Source organism: Cicer arietinum, chromosome 1, assembly GCF_000331145.2.
Source record: "Cicer arietinum cultivar CDC Frontier isolate Library 1 chromosome 1, Cicar.CDCFrontier_v2.0, whole genome shotgun sequence".
NCBI lineage: Eukaryota > Viridiplantae > Streptophyta > Magnoliopsida > Fabales > Fabaceae > Cicer > Cicer arietinum.
Genome location: NC_021160.2, coordinates 35625140 through 35644794, shown reverse-complemented (window position 1 = coordinate 35644794; position 19655 = coordinate 35625140). Strand labels below are relative to the sequence as shown.

The following is a 19655-nucleotide window of genomic DNA, read 5'->3' as shown; positions in this document are numbered from 1 at the left end:
ATATATATATATATAAGTATTATAACAAAAAACAAGACTTTTACCACTATGAAAAGTTTGCTGCATGAAACAATTGATGTCATAATAAATTTCTGTGTTAAAATTCTAAAGATAAGCCATTGAATCTTCTATCTCCTCTTATCCTTCCAAACATCCAACACAACATTGTAATGATAATTAGTTTCTCACGTGGTGGCATTATACCTCCCAATACCATGTCTGAAAATCATTTATCTTACAGTTAAACGATAAAACTTTCCTGTTAGCTAGGTTTACATTTTTATCACATAAAACGCCTGAGACCCTCCTCCATTTCATCCACCCCACTTGAATCAGATAGTTTACATCTCCCTCTGTTTCACTGTCGTTTTGTAAAACTGTTTACTCGTCATTGTAATATTCTCATTTCTATGACAATGAGTTCATTTTCTTGTTGACTCTAACTCCAAACATTTTGTATCATACAACATTAAACAGGTACTAATGAAAAATAAAGAGAAAGGAAACTGTTGAAGAATCGAGAGAAATTAGATTTTATTCTCTTTTATTTTATATTATTATGTTTATTTTTATTCTGTCATTATTACTCAGTTTTACTATTGTAATTTCTTTTCCTATATAAACAGCTTAGGGCTGTAATAATAAAACATGAAAGTATTTTGTCTTTTACTTTCTTCATGGTATCAAGAGCTCTGGTTAGGGTTCTGTAAACCTTTCCACAACCATTAGGGTTTGGCGCTCTAACCAACTGAGCTACCACAACCATTAGGGTTTGGCGCTCTAACCAACTGAGCTAAACCTAATGGCACACAATACCCCATGGAAGGTATCCCTTATGGGTAGCAGCGACAACGACGATGGTTTGGCAAAAAAATCAGACATAGTCAACAACCCTGACAATTTAGACAGCGCCATAAGTGGCAGTGGCAGCGGCCTAAGCAGCCAGAATGGTTCTTCCAACTTTTTTGGCCATGAGGGAACTTCTAATGCCCTCAAGGTTGAAATCCAAAAACTAAATGGAAAAAATTATGTGGAATGGTCCCAAACCGCAAGATTGATTTTAGACGGTAAGGGAATATATGGTTTCCTAACAGGAGAGGTCCAAATGCCTGCCACAACTGATCCAAAATACAGGTTTTGGAAATCTGAGAACTCTGTTATTATTGCTTGGTTGCTTAGTAATATGGAATCAACAATCAAAAAACCTTTTATGTTTTTGCCTACTGCCAAGGAAGTTTGGGAGGCTGTCAAAGAAACATATTCTGATATTCAGAATTCTTCTCAAATTTTCGATCTCAAATCACGATTGTGGCATACCAAACAAGGAGATAGAGATGTCACTACCTATTACAATGAGTTGATGACACTATGGCAAGAATTGGATCTCTGCTATGATGATCATTGGAAGTGTTGTGAGGACAGTGTTCTGTTTCTTAAGAGACAGGAGAACGACCGTGTATTCATGTTCTTGGTTGGGCTTAATAAGCGGCTTGATGAAGTCCGAGGCAGAATATTGGGAAAGATCCCATTGTCATCACTTCGGGAAGCATTCTCAGAAGTTAGAAGAGAAGAGGCGAGACAAGGTGTTATGATGGGTAAGTCACCTTCTGTTGGTGAGGTTGAAAGCTCTGCCCTAATCACAAAAAATGAAGACAGGAAGAGCGCTGGTAAGAAACCATGGTGCGAACATTGCAAACGTCAATGGCACACACGTGATACATGTTGGAAGCTCATGGAAAACCTCTAAATTGGAAGAAAAAAGAAAGAAACGAATGTCATGCGCTCCAAGCTGATACATCTAATCAAGAGAAGCAGTCTCCATCAAGCTCATCTCCTTTCACCAAGGAACAGTTAGATCAATTGTACAAACTTCTTGAGTCTCAAACTTCTTCTTGCTCTATAGCTCAGAGAGGTAATTTTCCAAATACTGCTCTACTGTGTCACTCCCCCAGCCATACTTGGATTATTGATTCTGGTGCTACTGATCATATGACTGGGGAGTCGAGTCTATTTTCTTCTTATAGCCCTTGTGCAGGTAACCACAAAATTAAAATTGCAGATGGCTCTCTTTCAGCCATTGCAGGGAAAGGTTCTGTTATTCTGTCACCTAAGTTAACCTTAAAAGATGTCTTACATGTTCCTAATTTATCATGTAATCTATTATCCATTACTAAATTAACAAAGGATATAAATTGTCAAGCTAACTTCTTTCATTCTCATTGCACTTTTAAGGATTTGAGCACGGGGAAGATGATTGGCAATGCTAAGGAGAGTAGATGACTCTATTATCTTGACAATGGACTCGACTTCAAAGACCAACAAAAAACAAGTACCTGCTTTGAATCTATTTTTGTTTCTTCTAATAATGATGATATTATGTTATGGCATTTACGGTTAGGACATCCTAGTTTTCCGTATTTGAAAAATTTGTTTCCTAAATTATTTTCTAAGAAGGATCCATCTTTATTTCATTGTGAAACTTGTGAATTTGCTAAACATCACCGTTCTTCTTTTTCTACACAACCATATAAACAATCAAAACCGTTTGCAGTTATTCATAGTGATGTTTGGGGTCTTAATAGAATAAACACATTTTCTAATAAAAAATGGTTTATAACTTTTATTGATGATCATACTAGAATTTGTTGGGTTTATTTATTGAAAGAAAAATCGGAAGTTGGACAGGTTGTCAAAAATTTCTTTAAAATGGTGCACACTCAATACCAAACAAATATTCAAGTCTTCAGAAGTGATAATGGTAAAGAATATTTTAATATACTTTTGTCCGATTTTTTTCTTGCAAATGGGGTTGTTCATCAAAGTTCTTGTGTTAATACACCCCAACAAAATGGAATTGCAGAGAGAAAGAATAGGCATCTTCTTGAGGTTGCTAGAGCTTTACTATTTGCAAATAAGGTTCCAAAATATTTGTGGGGTGAAGCTGTTTTAACTGCATCATATTTAATCAATCGAATGCCATCTAAAGTTTTAGATTTTCATACACCTCTTGATGTTTTTCGAAATTATTTTCCTTTGACTAGTGTCTCTGCTAATTTGCCACTAAAAGTTTTTGGTTGCACTGCTTTTGTTCATGAACATAAACACATTGACAAACTCGATCCACGAGCAATAAAATGTGTGTTTACCGGTTACTCTCCAACTCAGAAGGGGTATCGGTGTTTTGAACCAAAATTAAAAAGAATTTTTGTAACCATGGATGTTACTTTTGTTGAAAATCAACCATTTTTTAGTGACATTCAAATTCAGGGGGGAAAATCAACCATTTTTTAGTGACATTCAAATTGAGGAGATGAGAGCTCTTGAGAAGAATCAAACTTGGAGAGTCATGACATTACCTACAGGAAAGAATACTGTTGGTTGTAAATGGGTATTTACTGTGAAATATAATTCTGATAACACAGTTGAAAGATACAAGGCACGCTTGGTTGCTAAAGGGTTTACTCAGACATATGGCATTGATTACTCAGAGACTTTTGCTCCCGTTGCCAAATTAAACACTATTAGAGTTCTCTTGTCCTTGGCAGTGAATTTAGATTGGTCTCTTAACCAACTTGATGTAAAGAATGCTTTTCTGAATGGTGATTTGGAGGAGGAAGTATACATGGATAGCCCACCTGGCTTTGAAGATAAATTTGGTTCAAATGTGTGCAAACTTCAAAAATCCCTTTATGGTCTCAAGAAATCTCCAAGGGCTTGGTTTGAAAAATTCACTCAGTCGATCAAAAGGCAAGGATATATGCAGGGACAATCAGACCATACTCTGTTCATGAAGTTCTCTAATGTTGGTAAAATTTCAATTTAAATTGTATATGTAGATGATATTATTCTCACAGGAGATGACATTGTTGAGATGGAAATATTGAAGAAAAATTTGACTAAAGAATTTGAGATCAAAGATTTAGGCGCGCTTAAATATTTTCTTGGTATGGAAGTTGCTCGCTCAAAGAAGGGAATTGTTGTTTCTCAAAGAAAATACATCCTAGATCTCTTGGAAGAAACTGGGATGAGTGGGTGTAGACCAGCAGATACTCCTATGGAATTAAATGCTAAACTTTGGGAGAAAGGCAGTGTTCCTGTTGAGATTGGAAGATACCAGAGGTTAGTCGGCAAACTTATTTATCTAGCCCACACTAGACCTGACATCGCTTTCTCTGTGAGTGTTGTAAGTCAATTCATGCATTCTCCCTATGAAGAACACTTGGAGGCAGTTTATCGAATCTTAAGGTACTTGAAATCCAATCCTGGAAAGGGTTTGTGCTTCAAGAAAACCAATGACAGAGAAGTCTCTATATTTACAGATGCTGATTGGGCAGGATCAATTACTGATAGAAAATCCACCACTAGATATTGTACCTATGTTTGGGGAAATTTAGTTACTTGGAGAAGTAAGAAACAAGGGGTTGTTGCTCGAAGCAGTGCAGAAGCTGAATTCAGAGCAATGGCTCAAGGAATCTGTGAACTTTTATGGATTCGTAAATTCTTGGACGAACTGAAAATGAAAGTTGACTCACCCTTAAAATTGTTCTATGATAGCAAAGCAGCAATAAGTATAGCTCACAACCCTGTACAACATGATAGAACCAAGCATATTGAGATTGACCGCAATTTCATAAAAGAAAAAATTGATGCTGGAGTTATATGTCTGCCATTTGTGACTTCCAATCAGCAAACTGCTGATATCTTGACAAAAAGTTTGGCAAGACCCAATTTTGAGCGACTTATAGCCAAGTTGGGCATGACAGATATCTATGCACCAACTTGAGGGGGGTGTTGAAGAATCGAGAAAAATTAGATTTTATTCTCTTTTATTTTATATTATTATGTTCATTTTTATTCTGTCATTATTACTCAGTTTTACTATTGTAATTTCTTTTCCTATATAAACAGCTTAGGGCTGTAATAATAAAACATGAAAGTATTTTGTCTTTTACTTTCTTCAGAAACAAAATACCATTTGATTGCCAGACTTCTTATGTTACATACCTGTACTGAAATTCCAGACCCTCCAGGATGTTGATCATATATTAAAATTCTTTCAGGATAGTATCGGCTGTCATGAGGATTTGGACACTCAGGAGCCAAATCAGACAAGTTGCACACTATATGTCTGCAAGCACAGACGTCATAATATATAGACATGATGAACAAGAATAACAGTTTTGTCAACAGGAAAGAGGAACAGGTCTTAATTTCATACTCAGTTAAAATGCCAAACAATTTAGGAAGACAGCATGTAATAGAGACGGCTCAAGTAACAGTTTTACTATCTATATTAACTTTGGCCAATATAAGGTTCAGAGTGCAAAAAAAAGTTCAATATATTAAGTTCATTGACTTCTTAACAAGAGGAGAAACTCACAGCCAGACTCCTTTGCTAAGCACATGCTTAAATATAATAGAACAGGAACCGATTATACAATTTTTACCTAGAAAAAAATGTTATACGTAGTTCATCTCCCAAGGTACCAACCAACAATTTATGAGCAATCAAACTTCAGGCTTGGATGAAAAATTATATTCATATTACAAAAACTCTTAATGCTAACAGTAGTGTATTATTTACATACAGATCCCCAAACCATAGCTCTGCAGAAAGCTTGATGAGCACATATATCTTCTGCTATAGTATTCTATCAATGCTAATAACAACAATGACAATGTCCTTGAATTTTGCTTAAATCACACCCAGTCACACCTTTGGAAAATTACACTAATTCTCCTTTGTCACAAATTTAGTTTACACATAAATCACTACTATGGCCATACATGCAGGTGAAAAATCAAAAACTCGAAGTGTAATAATTCATGAAAAGGTGACGAGCTGAGTGTAAATCAGGCAGGACCCAGGAGAGTTAAGCACAATTCACTCTAAGAGTGATAATACTGTTATGAATAATTAGAAAATAAAATAAGAGCTTTACATATGTACTAATACTAGAAAACGTTAAATGCAAAATATTCTTATAAAAAAAAGGAAAAATAACATAAGAGCTTTACATATGTACTAATACTAACTAACAGAGAATGCGAAGTATAACCAACAATGTACATAACATGGATGGAAGAAATAACGCTTTTGTATGTCATGTTTGTGATGCGAAAACTTTATGATTAACATTTGTATGTTTTAAAATTTTGGTTGGGCTAAATCAACCCTACAAATCTGACCTTTAAGGTGAGGGATGTCTCCCACTTATAAACACATTTTTAGATCATATCTCATACAAAGTGAGGCTTCTAACACACTCTCTTCACGCCCTAGACAAGACATTTGAAGGGTGACCCGAGTGGCCTAATAGCAGAGTAGGCCTAACTCAACCATACAAAACCGGCTTAAAATTTGGGTTCGGCCTAACTCTACCATACGAAACCGACTTGAAAGGTGAAGGGTTTTATAAACACATTTTCAGACCATATGTCATACAATGTGCAACTCTTAACAATACGAAACTGATAGTATTTGGTATTTATGATTCAGAAAATTAAGGAATAAACATACAATTTATTACTTTAGCAACTGAAGAATGAATCTCAAAACAGAGGAAGTTGTAGTACAAATTACAAACACTCACAAACTTGACTGAAAGAGAATAGAAAGATAAAGCAAAACAGTGACTGCAATTGCTCACCAAGATGTTCGAGAGCATGTTCTCTCCTTTCCAAAAATTAGAGAGCTTGGCCTCTCCCTCCAATATCCACTCAATAATTATCCTATCATCACTTTCCCCTTTCCTTTCTCTATTTATAACTAAAACTAAACAACATAACTGACAAATAATAAAAACATAACTGTCCATAACTTCCAGAATTATTGTTCACTAATAAGATGTCCAACAGAAACTTACAAAGGCACTACGTGTAAAACAGCATGAGAAGCTGCATGCAAACCTCCACGGAAATCATAATTTTGCTTGACCACTGCTTCTTTTATTGATTGTGGCACAGGAATCCAGACTGCCTTTTAACAGCAACAGAACACAACAAAGTTAAAACCAAAACATGTCTTATAAGGATAATAAATAGAAAGTTGCCATAAATAAGTTCACCTGTGACTCATAGGAATATTGAGGAAGTGCTAGATCAACAGCATCAATGATTTGATTGCTTCCTCTCCAAATACGATAAAATCCAAACCAAGTAGTTGTTACTTGGCATACATTAGCACGGGCATTTGTTTTTGGAAACATGGATGAATCAATTACTGGATAAGCCTGAGAATAGAAGGGACATAGGTTTTCAAAGAACTGAACATCACCTAGCATTATCCCTCTGATATAAGATGAAAGTATAAATCTTAAATTTAATATTCTATGTATATGTAGACTTTTCAGTGAATATAAGTATGATATACCTGAATATTTTATAGATTTCAGTAAAATGACCAAGACTTAATTGGCTTGGTTGTCATTGATACTGTTGAAAATATATTTATATTTATTGCATATCATGTAAATAGGGATAATATCTTCCATATTTATTTTTGTATTTATTGCCTTGAGCCTATATAAAACAGACTCCGTTGTGTAGTTCAGACACACGGTTTCACCATATGTCTCTCTCATTTTCTCTTATTCAACATGGTATCTAGAGCCTATTAAGAGAGACAGCCCTATACCGTGATTACCCCGGGACCCACTGTCCTTCGGTGAGATTTTTTTTTTTCTTTCGGTAAACCGTGTCTCAATTCCGGTTTACCCTTTCTTTGTTGCTTTCCGTTCATTTTTTTTTTCCAGCAAATCAGTACACTGTTCATCGTGCGGCACTGTTCATCGCGCGGTATTGTTCATCGGAAAAAAAAAAAAAAGAAAAAAAAAACCATATTCCGCCACTGTTTCGCTGCTGGTTTTTAGGTAACTAATTGATTATGGCTACTTATAAAGATTTTCTTCGGTGGAGAGAGTATTGTCAGAACTCGAGTTCCGCTGTTTCCGCCGCACAAAGTGGTAATTCACCTGTTTGCATCTCACCTTCTCATAGCCCATGGATTCTCGATTCTGGTGCATCTGATCACATTACTGGTAATAAGACTTTTTTCTCCTCTCTCACAACATCTGGTTATTTACCTAAGATAGCCTCAGCCAATGGTTCCCAAACACAGTCTCAAGGGATTGGTACTGTCCAAATCCTCCCTACTTTGTTAGTTAAATCTGTCCTTTATGTACCTGGATGCCCATTTAATTTAATTTCTATCAGTCGATTGACTCGTTCTCATGACTGTGTTGTCACATTTACTAATTGCAATGTTACTTTGCAAGACCGAATATCAGGACGACAAATTGGTGTCGGATGTGAGTCTAATGGTCTTTATTATCTCTCAAACCCATCAACAGCGTGCCCTACCACATATTCTCCTCTTACTATACATGCTCAGTTAGGTCATCCGAGTCTTCCCAAACTCCAACAATTAGTACCTAATCTAACCAAAATATCTAGCTTAAATTGTGAATCGTGTCAATTAGGGAAACACACTCGTAGTCATTTCACTGATCGAGCTAATAAACGAGCTTCCTCCCCATTTGCTTTAGTTCACTCAGATGTTTGGGGTCCCTCTCGTACTATTTCCACACTTGAGTCTAGATATTTTGTTACCTTTATCGATGATTTTTCCCGTTGTACGTGGTTATTTTTAATGAAAAATAGGTCTGAATTATTTTCTATTTTTGAACAATTTTATAAGGAAATTAAAACTCAATTTGGTGTATCCATTCGCACTTTGCGCAGTGATAATGCCCGTGAATATTTGTCCCATCAATTTCAAAATTTTATGACCTCTAACGGCATTCTTCATCAAACATCTTGTGCTCATACACCTCAACAAAATGGGGTAGCCGAACGCAAAAATCGGCACCTTATTGAAACCACTCGTACTCTCCTTCTTCATGGTAATGTACCATCTCGCTTTTGGGGCGATGCTGTTCTAACGGCGTGCTATCTTATAAATCGCATGCCTTCGTCTGCTCTTGATAACAAAGTCCCTCACTCGATCCTCTTTCCTGGTACCCCTCTTCACTCACTTCCTCCTCGGGTCTTCGGATCTACATGTTTTGTCCACAATCTCACTCCTGGTCTTGACAAACTTTCAGCTCGATCATTAAAATGTGTCTTTCTGGGTTATCATCGGTCCCAAAAAGGTTATCGTTGTTATTCTCCTACTCTTCGACGATATCTCATATCGGTTGATGTCACATTTTTTGAGTCTGTTACATACTATGAGTCGCTTCCTGATCCTTTGTCTGCAACTATTCCTCTGGACCTACCAAAGTCTATTTCACCTTCTCTTTTACCATTAGAGCCTATTACGTATGCCCCACCTGAGACACCTCCTGTGGCCCCTCCCACTGTCCCACTTGAGACTCCTCTTGTTGATCCTCCAACTGTACAACCTCTTCAGACATATCGTCGTCGTCAACCACCATCGGTTGTACATGTCCCTACACCTGTTCTTGATACCGAGGTCACTCCAGACGCTCCTTCACCGCCACCTCCTTCTTTATCGGATCCGACCCTTGATATTCCTATTGCTATTCGTAAAGGTATACGTCCTACTCGTAACCCATCCCCTCATTACATTGGCTTGAGTTACCATCGTCTTTCTCCTTTGCATTATACTTGTTTGTCTTCCCTGTCTTCTGTTTCTATTCCTAAATCTCCAGGTGAAGCTTTATCTCACCCAGAGTGGAGACAAGCAATGATTGACGAGATGTGTGCACTTCAGAGTAGTGGTACATGGGAATTGGTTCCTTTACCGTCGGGAAAGTCTTTAGTAGGATGTCGTTGGCTTTATACGGTGAAAGTTGGTCCTGATGGTAAGATTGATCGTTTTAAAGCTCGTTTGGTAGCAAAAGGGTACACTCAAGTTTTTGGCCTCGATTACAGTGATACTTTCTCCCCTGTGGCTAAGATGGCCTCTGTTAGACTACTCCTCTCTATTGCAGCCATCAGACATTGGTCTCTACATCAACTTGACATTAAAAATGCTTTTTTGCATGGTGACCTTGAAGAAGAAGTGTATATGGAGCAACCACCTGGGTTTGTTGCTCAGGGGGAGTCCTCTACCATGGTTTGTCGACTTCAGAGGTCTCTCTATGGTCTTAAACAGTCTCCTCGAGCTTGGTTTGGTAGATTTAGCACAGTAGTGCAACAATTTGGCATGATTCGAAGTGAAGCTGATCATTCTCTTTTTTATCGTCACTCAACCCAAGGGTGCATTTACTTGATTGTCTATGTAGATGATATTGTCATAACTGGTAGTGATCAACAGGGCATACTCCAATTGAAACAACATTTATCTCATCAGTTTCAAACTAAAGATCTTGGCAAGCTCCGCTACTTCTTGGGTATTGAGGTAGCCCAATCTAAGGACGGCTTAGTAATTTCACAAAGAAAATATGCTATGGATATTCTTGAAGAGACAGGTTTGTTGAATGCCAAACCGGTTGACACTCCTATGGATCCAAACGTCAAACTTCTACCTAATCATGGGGAGCCATTTTTAGATTCAGGGAGATACAGAAGATTGGTTGGTAAATTAAACTACCTCACAGTCACCCGTCCAGACATTTCTTTTGCAGTCAGTGTGGTAAGTCAATTCTTAAATTCTCCTTGTCAAGAACACTGGGATGCTGTGATACGAATCTTGAAATACATTAAAGGTGCTCCAAGAAAAGGTCTAATTTATGAAAACAGAGGACATACTCAGATAGTTGGTTATTCAGGTGCCGATTGGGCAGGCTCACCCATTGATAGGCGATCCACTTCTGGGTATTGTGTACTTGTTGGAGGAAACTTAATATCTTTGAAGAGTAAGAAACAAAGTGTAGTTGCAAGATCTAGCGCTGAAGCTGAATACAGGGCTATGGCATTAGTGACCTGTGAGCTCATTTGGTTGAAACAGTTACTCAAAGAGCTTCAATTTGAAGAGGCAACACAAATGACATTAATATGTGATAATCAAGCAGCATTGCACATTGCCTCTAATCCAGTTTTTCATGAGAGGACCAAACATATTGAGATAGATTGTCACTTTGTAAGGGAGAAGATCGAATCAGGCGACATCACCACTAGTTTTGTTAATTCCAATGATCAATTGGCAGATGTATTCACTAAGTCTCTGAGAGGTCCTCGAATCAGTTATATATGTAACAAGCTTGGTGCATATGATTTATATGCTCCAGCTTGAGGGGGAGTGTTGAAAATATATTTATATTTATTGCATATCATGTAAATAGGGATAATATCTTCCATATTTATTTTTGTATTTATTGCCTTGAGCCTATATAAAACAGACTCCGTTGTGTAGTTCAGACACACGGTTTCACCATATGTCTCTCTCATTTTCTCTTATTCAACAGATACTACTTTTTAGCAGTTACTGTGACATACAGATTTCAGACGTATATTTTTCCTGATTAAAATATGTTAGGCATGAATGATGAGAGCATCATAACCAGAATAAGATCCAGATCATTTGTTAGTTCTTAGCATTTTGTGAGATTATTTGGGCAACGCAATTTCAAGAGTTGAAATTTATTAGTTGATCCACATGAATTTCAATTGATAATGAAGTGTGTTGAAATTTCTAAAGTGTTTTGCTAGTATTACTTGAAATTTGGAGATATGCAACAAATGAAATTAAGCTGTGATAATCAAACAACATTTCATATAGCCTTTAATCCCCATGAAATAACCAACAAATTAAAATTGGTTGTCACTATTTTTGACAGAAAGTACTTTCTTAGGAAGTTATAATTGAATCTATTTGCACAAATGATTAACTAACAGACAACTTAAGAAAGTTTCATTGGTGACCTCAAGTTCATCATGTTTCTTGCAAGCTTGGAGCATTTGATCAATACGCCTCCAGTCAACTTGAGGGGAGGTGTTGAAAAAAATAGTAGAAATTAATGATTGAATTTGGAGGGAAGAAGTCAAAGTTAATTGATGATAATGGTGAGGAGGAGGAGGTTGTGGAAGGTTCTGGAACAGGGAAGAGAATTAGAGAAGTAAGGAACATTCAGATTTGGAGAACGCAACTACAAATGATTTGAAATCTAGGAAGAAAATCAAGTCTCCTGGTTTTGATGCATTGAAATTTTTGTTGGAGAATTCTCGTGAAGATGAACTAGATGTAGTGTGGAGGGTGCACTGTTAGGTTTGGTAGAACCTTCTGATCGAATGGTAAAAACTAGTCTTGTGCACATTAGACATTTAGACTGTGCACATTAGACATTTCCTCAGGTAGCATCCCTATTGATCATTAAAGGAATTATAAAAATGATAAACTGATAGTCTTAAAAAAGATTTATGAAGAATCAACTTTGACAAACTAGCTTAGAAAGAATTCATTTCAGTTGAAGTTGTGGGATTTTAAAGAAAAGGAGGAGAACAAATAATAACGGTTTGAATATTATTGATAATAGTTTTATGCTAACTTGATTACAAAAGACTCAATATTAATATTTATTTATAGAGAAACATAGACTCAATCCTATATCAGGAACAAATCATAATAATAATAATAATAATAATGAGAGATATTCTAAGATATCTCTATAATTATAAATTGATCATAGGAAATAACTCAAGATACTCGAATATAATATAAAAGATATTATAAGATATTTTCTAATATTCTAACACTCTCGCTCAAGCTAAAGCTTACTAAGCTTTAGCTTGTTGCAAGAAAATAATGTTTTGCTCTGCAAAATAATAAAAAGGATGGAAAAGCAACTCAGGGATACAGGTAAAGTCGGAGAGAATTGCTATAAATATAGCCTAGTCAGATAGTTGGAATGATCATCAGCGTGAGAGAAATTCATGGCAAGCAATTGAACAAAATAAGGTCCGTTCTTCTAAAAACTGCAGTTGGAAGCTTCAAACCAATAATATTGAAGAGGCGTACTTCAAGAAGAGACAGGCAAAACTAGTACATCTGAGACAAAGATGGGGCCAGTGCATCTGGGACAAATTGCCATGCTAAAGTGTGAGTCATGAAAATAAAAGACACTGTCAGAATGACCAACAATGGAAAAAGAAATCATCACTAGTATGATTCATCTGTGGAAAAAGGGATACCACCGGAATGATCATCGGTGGAAATAGAAGCCACTGTTATAATCTATTAGTAAGAACTACGATTTTACTGAAGCACTGTGATTTTAATGAAATGAAACCATGATCGATCTACGGAGTGAGAAAACCCATCCAAAATAAGAGAGATAACGGCTGCTTGAACAATAACACATATTTCCGTTGATCAAAATTGGAAAGTAAGGACAGATCTGGAACCGTGAGGCCGAGGCGAGTTCAACAAAAAAAGTTGGGTCTAAAACGGCTGTCGGACACGCCGTCACACACAATGAAGAGAGGCGGCGCGTGGATCTGACGTGCAGTGGACGGTGAGGCGCGTGTGGTGGCTTTCGGTGGTGCGCTTTGAGGTGTGGGCCGATCTGGAAGAGGCGAAGCTGATGGAGTAGTTGTTTGCCGGAAAAGTCGCGGGAAATAGTGGCGGTGACAGCGATTGTAGCAAGCTGAACGGAAACAAGTGAAACCGGTGTCGGAATGTGTCACGACAGTAGGATGAAAAAGGAATGATCAAGTTGGAAAAGAGAAACTATGATTATATTCCCATACTGTTGGGAACTCGGCAGCACAATAGAGGCGAGATCGTTCAAGGAGGATCGAAATAGGTTCTGATACCATGTTGAAGTTGTGGGATTTTAGGTAAAAGAGGAGAGAAAATAATAAGGGTTTGAATATTATTGATAATAGTTTTATGCTAACTTGATTACAAAAGACTCAACATTAATCTCTATTTATAAAGGAACATAGACTCAATCCTAAATCAAGAACAAATCATAATAATGAGAAATATTCTAACATATCTTTATAATAATAAATTGATCATAGGAAACAACTCAAGATACTCTAATATAACATAAAAGATATTATAAGATATTTTTTAATATTATAACAATTTCGTTCAAACAATCAAACTTCAATGCTAATGATAAATACATTGAATATAGAAATATAATAGAAATAAAAAAGAAATTGTATACAATGACTGCATACAAAAACAAAGAAAAAGAGAGAATTCTCCTACGAAGGATCTCCCCTATTACAACTAAGGCATTACTCTGTTTTCTGAACTAACAAATGAAATCCCCCTTGCTTCGACCCATTCAGATAAGCCCTTGTGCTTCCATCTATAACCACAGAACTGATTCTATAAATAACATGATCTCTGTTAGAATATAAAATATTATCTTGATTTATCTTTTAGGATTAACTTTCAATCTTATCGTATCATATCTTATAAATAGTGATAGAAGATTTTTTTTTTTTAATAGCCAGTGATAGAATATTTGTAATTATCTTATTGTTTTTAAGCTTATTTGTGTAGTTTAAACCCACAGTTTTACCATATACCTCTCTTGTTTTTTGTCATTCAACAATGAATAAGAGTCTGGTTCCGGACATCCTCCTTATATGTAGGACCCCGTTGGCAAAATCGCAAATATTAAGAAAGTTGATTGTATTATTATATTTGTTGATAATTTATATTGTTTTTGCAAGTTTACCTTTAGGAGAGAGAATTAGTTTAGGTTTTTATTATACTACCTATTGTAGTTTGCACAAAAAGATGCAACAAAATTAGGAGTATGCTAGTAAAGAAATAATAATGCAACTGAAAACCGAAAAGGGTTTTATGAAAAGGGACAAAGAAAAATCTCAAGTGGGTTTTAAATATAGGGATGGAGGCAGCATTGTATTGTATGTATCTTATCAATCTATTGCAAAATGATAAAGAGAATTACATTCTCTGAACCTTTAATCCATTTTTCACCATTCCTAGTTTCTTGAATTATGTAAAGTACACTTTATTCATGTCCATTAAACACAGTTTTCACTTTTCTATCACACAGACTTGAGCAAGTAATATCAAGAATTCAGGTTCAGATCTGTAACCCGCATTAGATATCCGGGGCAGGAGCGTGTGTGCTGAGAACCCACAATAACCGAAGATATGCATAAATTAGTGCTTAATAATTCATGTTGAGATTTGCCATCCCTTAAGCTAGCATTTAGGGTTGAGTTAGCCTAGTCCAAGTTCTAGGATGGTATCTACAGCCTTTTCCCTTCAACCTATAACCGCCAAACAAGTTCTATAACTACTTTGCTACAAAACAACCACCTAGGGATATGGCCAAATCAATCCTTGTAAGACTTGGGCAATCATATCAACCTTTGAGATAGCTTTTGTGGTCGAGTTATGCCTAGCCAACAACTAAAATTCACAAATAATTTTCCAATGAGTATGTGCGTATGAGCTTTCACAAGTCTAAAGAGCAAAAATTAATTGTGTCCATATTTTAACCTTAATTAAATGCCAAAAGTTAAAAAGATAATGCAAAGGATCTCTACAAAAATGAAGATCACATACAATATTACCCCCAATGACATGAATATCAGTATAATCTCGAGTCTTTGTATAATACTTCAGATCAGCCTCTTTGCAGAAAGCAGTTTTGCTACATAGATCTAACTTTTCAACCAAATAGGTTTTCCCTTGACGCAAGTACACTGCACCATCATATACCTGAATCGAGTAAAACATAAATATACTTTATGAGGTATTGATAACAAACAGAAGATAAATTACCCTGTTAATCTACAAAAACAGCGAAGTCCTTTTTCCACATATATTAGTAGGTAGAATTCAATACCTGAAAGAAAGCCTTACTTTCCTCTATCTCTTCAAGGACTTCTTTCTTTTTCTGATCTACGACACTGTATCTAACAGTTTCTATTGCTCGGATATTGACTGCTTGTGAAGGTAATTTCTGGAAAAGAAAAACAAGAAAAAATTGTCATAGTACAATGTCCAAACATTTCTAAGAGCTCAATAATAAAGAAGTAAACTACACCATAAAGACATTAAACCTGATTTGTTTAAGAATCTCATATACCTCGGGACCAATGTAGTTCCAAATTCTAGAAGAATCAGACAGATCGGAACATATGTATCCTCTATCTTTTAAAGAATTTAAAGCACTCTCTAAGCAAGCACCAAAATACTTCTCATCATACTGCACACTTAGAGGGTGTTCATGAGCTGCACAGACCAAATGCTGTTCAAGAACCTGACCATAGTCTGTCAGTATTAGAACAAACTATTCCATTTGTTAAAAATTCAACATAAATAATCATGAAAAGACTATTTCTAAAAATTAAGAACCTGCTTGTTTTGTGAATCAATATGACAGCATTCAATTGGTCTTTCAAAAAGTTTCCTAGGATTTTTCATGAAGTATTGATCAAGTGGTCCGCCAAATGCAACATAGACAGCTAGAGATGGCTTATCTCTCCTCCCACCCCTACCAGCTTGTTGCCACAAGCTAAAAGTACAAAATATTTTTTTGGAAAATAAAAAGGAAATCAGTCAACCTCGCACAAAATAAACTGTTAAAAAGGACAAGTAAGGTTATAAAAAAAAACGCAAAATACCTTGCAATACTACCAGGAAATCCTAGATGCAGAGTGACGTCAATTTCTCCAACATCAATGCCCAACTCAAGAGCATTAGTTGCAGCAACACCACAAATTTTACCACCAAAAAATGCACTCTCTATCTTTCTTCTTTCCTATCAATGTGAAGAAGCCAATAATGAGTCTCATGATACCATATAATCCCCAAAACTGAACATCTCGATAACAAAACAGAAAAAAATAATAATAATGAGCGCTGCCATTGGATTGAAATAAAAAATGTTCAAATCGACAACCTAACTTCAATGGAGAATGATTTCATTGCTTCCAACAGTCATAAGTATAAAAAATACATTGAATTATCGGTGAACATAGAATCTAATAAACAATGCCAGGTTCCACAATAAAAGAAATTTAAAAAAAAATGGTATGCTCAAGAAATAAATTGGTAGGTACCAGATAAATCTACATTAGAAATAGGAAGTAATGGAACTCTGCTCCTTAAAAACAATAAAATAAGAGATGGCTCCTCCCACGAGCTGCTAAGGTTGTCAAAACCTTTTCCCCCAGAATATTCATTAATCCCCCTCACTCCCTTTATAACTGTAGAAGTGTAGAGATATTTTAATTTGAAATACAATGTGATGATACTATCCTTGTAGATATTCTGTTGTAACAAATATGATAGATTTAGATCAGATTAGAAATTGTTTTAATCCTTATCTTCGATTATACATGTCAAAATCTGTTTATGTTTAATATCTTTCGAGTATAGGGATTCAGTTGAATAGGAGTACTAGTTGGGATTTAGTTATATATGAATACTAATAGATATTTAGTTATATATGAATACTAATAGAGATTTAGTTATATATGAGTACTAATAGGATTTGGTTGTTTAGTAATCTAATATATATATATCTGATGTATTGCCAACATATTTCAATTCAATAAATATGATTTTACTCTAATTCTTGAGATGGTATCAGAGCTCTCGATCTTTGAGAGCCTTGCTTCCGCATAAACCCTAACCGCTTTTATCGCGGTAACTGTCCTTTTTGCCGCCTTTATTGCGGTTTCGCCTTCATTGCGATTTCTATTTTCCTAAAATCTTAGCCACTTTCATTGTGGCCCTTTTTGCTGCCTTCATTGCAGCAACTTGAGATTTATTTTTACCCTTACTTCCGCATAAACCTACCACCTTTCTATTTTCCTGAAACCTTAGCCACCTTCATTGTGGCCCTTTTTGTTGCCTTCATTGCAGCAAATTGAGATTTCTTTTTGCCTTTTTGCTGCCTTAATTGCAGCAACTTGAGAAACCTACCACCTTCATTGCGGTTTCTATTTTCCTGAAATTTTAGCCACCTTCATTGTGGCCTTTTTTGTTGCCTTCACTGCAGCAATTTAAGATTCCTTTTTGCCGCCTTCATTGCGGTTTCTATTTTCCTGAAATCTTAGCCACCTTCATTGTGGTCCTTTTTGCCGCCTTCATTGCGGTTTCTATTTTCCTGAAATCTTAGCCACCTTCATTGTGGTCCTTTTTGCCGCCTTCATTGCGGTTTCTATTTTCCTGAAATCTTAGCCACCTTCATTGTGGTCCTTTTTGCCGCCTTCATTGCGGTTTCTATTTTCCTGAAATCTTAGCCACCTTCATTGTGGTCCTTTTTGCCGCCTTCATTGCGGTTTCTATTTTCCTGAAATCTTAGCCACCTTCATTGTGGTCCTTTTTGCCGCCTTCATTGCGGTTTCTATTTTCCTGAAATCTTAGCCACCTTCATTGTGGTCCTTTTTGCCGCCTTCATTGCGGTTTCTATTTTCCTGAAATCTTAGCCACCTTCATTGTGGTCCTTTTTGCCGCCTTCATTGCGGTTTCTATTTTCCTAAAACCTTAGCCATCTTCATTGTGGCCCCTTTTTGCTGCCTTCATTGCAGCAACTTGAGATTTCTTTTTGGCCTAATTTGCACTCCATATAACTCCTCCCATGACAACCTTGCAGATCTTCTAACTAAAGGGCTAAACAGTAGCAACTTTGAAAGAATTGTAGACCAAAAGCGCGTCGCCAAAAACCGTCACACGCGCTGCAAATCTCTCATGCGAGTAGATATGTCGCTGCTGCCGCTACTGCCTGTCGTTGCTGCTGTCACGTCTCCTACTGCTGCCATCTGTGGTTACTGCCTGTCGTTGCTGCTGTCACGTCTCCTACTGCTGCCATCTGTGGTTACTGCCTGTCGTTGCTGCTGTCACGTCTCCTACTGCTGCCATCTGTGGTTACTGCCTGTCGTTGCTGCTGTCACGTCTCCTACTGCTGCCATCTGTGGTTACTGCCTGTCGTTGCTGCTGTCACGTCTCCTACTGCTGCCATCTGTGGTTGCTGCATGTCGTCGCTGCTGGAAAAGTTTTTCGACACAACCACTTCCATTGTGTGCGGAATCTTCCAATCTACACAACCCATATTTTCTTTTAGGTCAAAAGTTGCTCCACACGCACTCATGTGCCTCCAAGATCCACCGTGTTTATCTCACGCGCCGCCACCAACAGCCTCGAGCTCAGGCGCGTCTGTCCGCTTTCCAGCATAATGTTTTCAGATTTGTTTTAAGTTTTCCTTCCTAGTTTCAGATATGTTTTAAGTCTTTTTCTTTCAAACCACATGCATACAACTTGGCAATTTATCCCAGATACACTGGCCCCATCTTTGTCCCAGATGTATTGGCCTTGCCTTTCTCTCCTTGAAGCATGTCTCTCTCTCCTTGAAGCAAATTCAAGTTGAAATATTTTGAGTATCTGATATTATTGGTTTGAAGCTTCCAAATGCAGTTTTTTAGAAGGACGGACCTTGCTTTGTTCAACTGCTTGCCATGAATTTCTCTCACGCTGATGATCATTCCGGCTATCTGGCTAGCTGTATTTATAGCAATTCTCTCCGACTTCACTTGCATCCCTGAGTTGCCTTTCCACCTTTTTTTTATTATTTTGCAGAGCAAAACATTGTTTTCTTGTAACAAGCTAAAACTTAGTAAGTTTTAGCTTGAGGGGGAGTGTCAGAATATTAGAAAATATCTTATAAGATCTTTTATATTATATTAGAGTATCTTGAGTTATTTCTTAGATCAATTTATAATCATAGAGATATCTTAGAATATCT

The 19655-nt window shown here is 36.6% G+C and overlaps 1 protein-coding gene across 1 annotated transcript in view; it reads right to left on the bottom strand.

Moving 5' to 3' along the window:
• LOC101511069 (uncharacterized) overlaps positions 1-19655 on the bottom strand; it is a gene marked incomplete at its 5' end in the record, with an annotated part of 44348 nt that overhangs the window by 1403 nt on the left and 23290 nt on the right. The window contains 9 exons of the mRNA XM_073365226.1: positions 5005-5128; positions 6867-6979; positions 7068-7232; positions 14159-14248; positions 15467-15622; positions 15750-15866; positions 15993-16166; positions 16262-16421; positions 16531-16667. Coding sequence (XP_073221327.1) covers positions 5005-5128; positions 6867-6979; positions 7068-7232; positions 14159-14248; positions 15467-15622; positions 15750-15866; positions 15993-16166; positions 16262-16421; positions 16531-16667 — 1236 coding nt within the window. The remainder of the gene's footprint in view (positions 1-5004; positions 5129-6866; positions 6980-7067; positions 7233-14158; positions 14249-15466; positions 15623-15749; positions 15867-15992; positions 16167-16261; positions 16422-16530; positions 16668-19655) is intronic.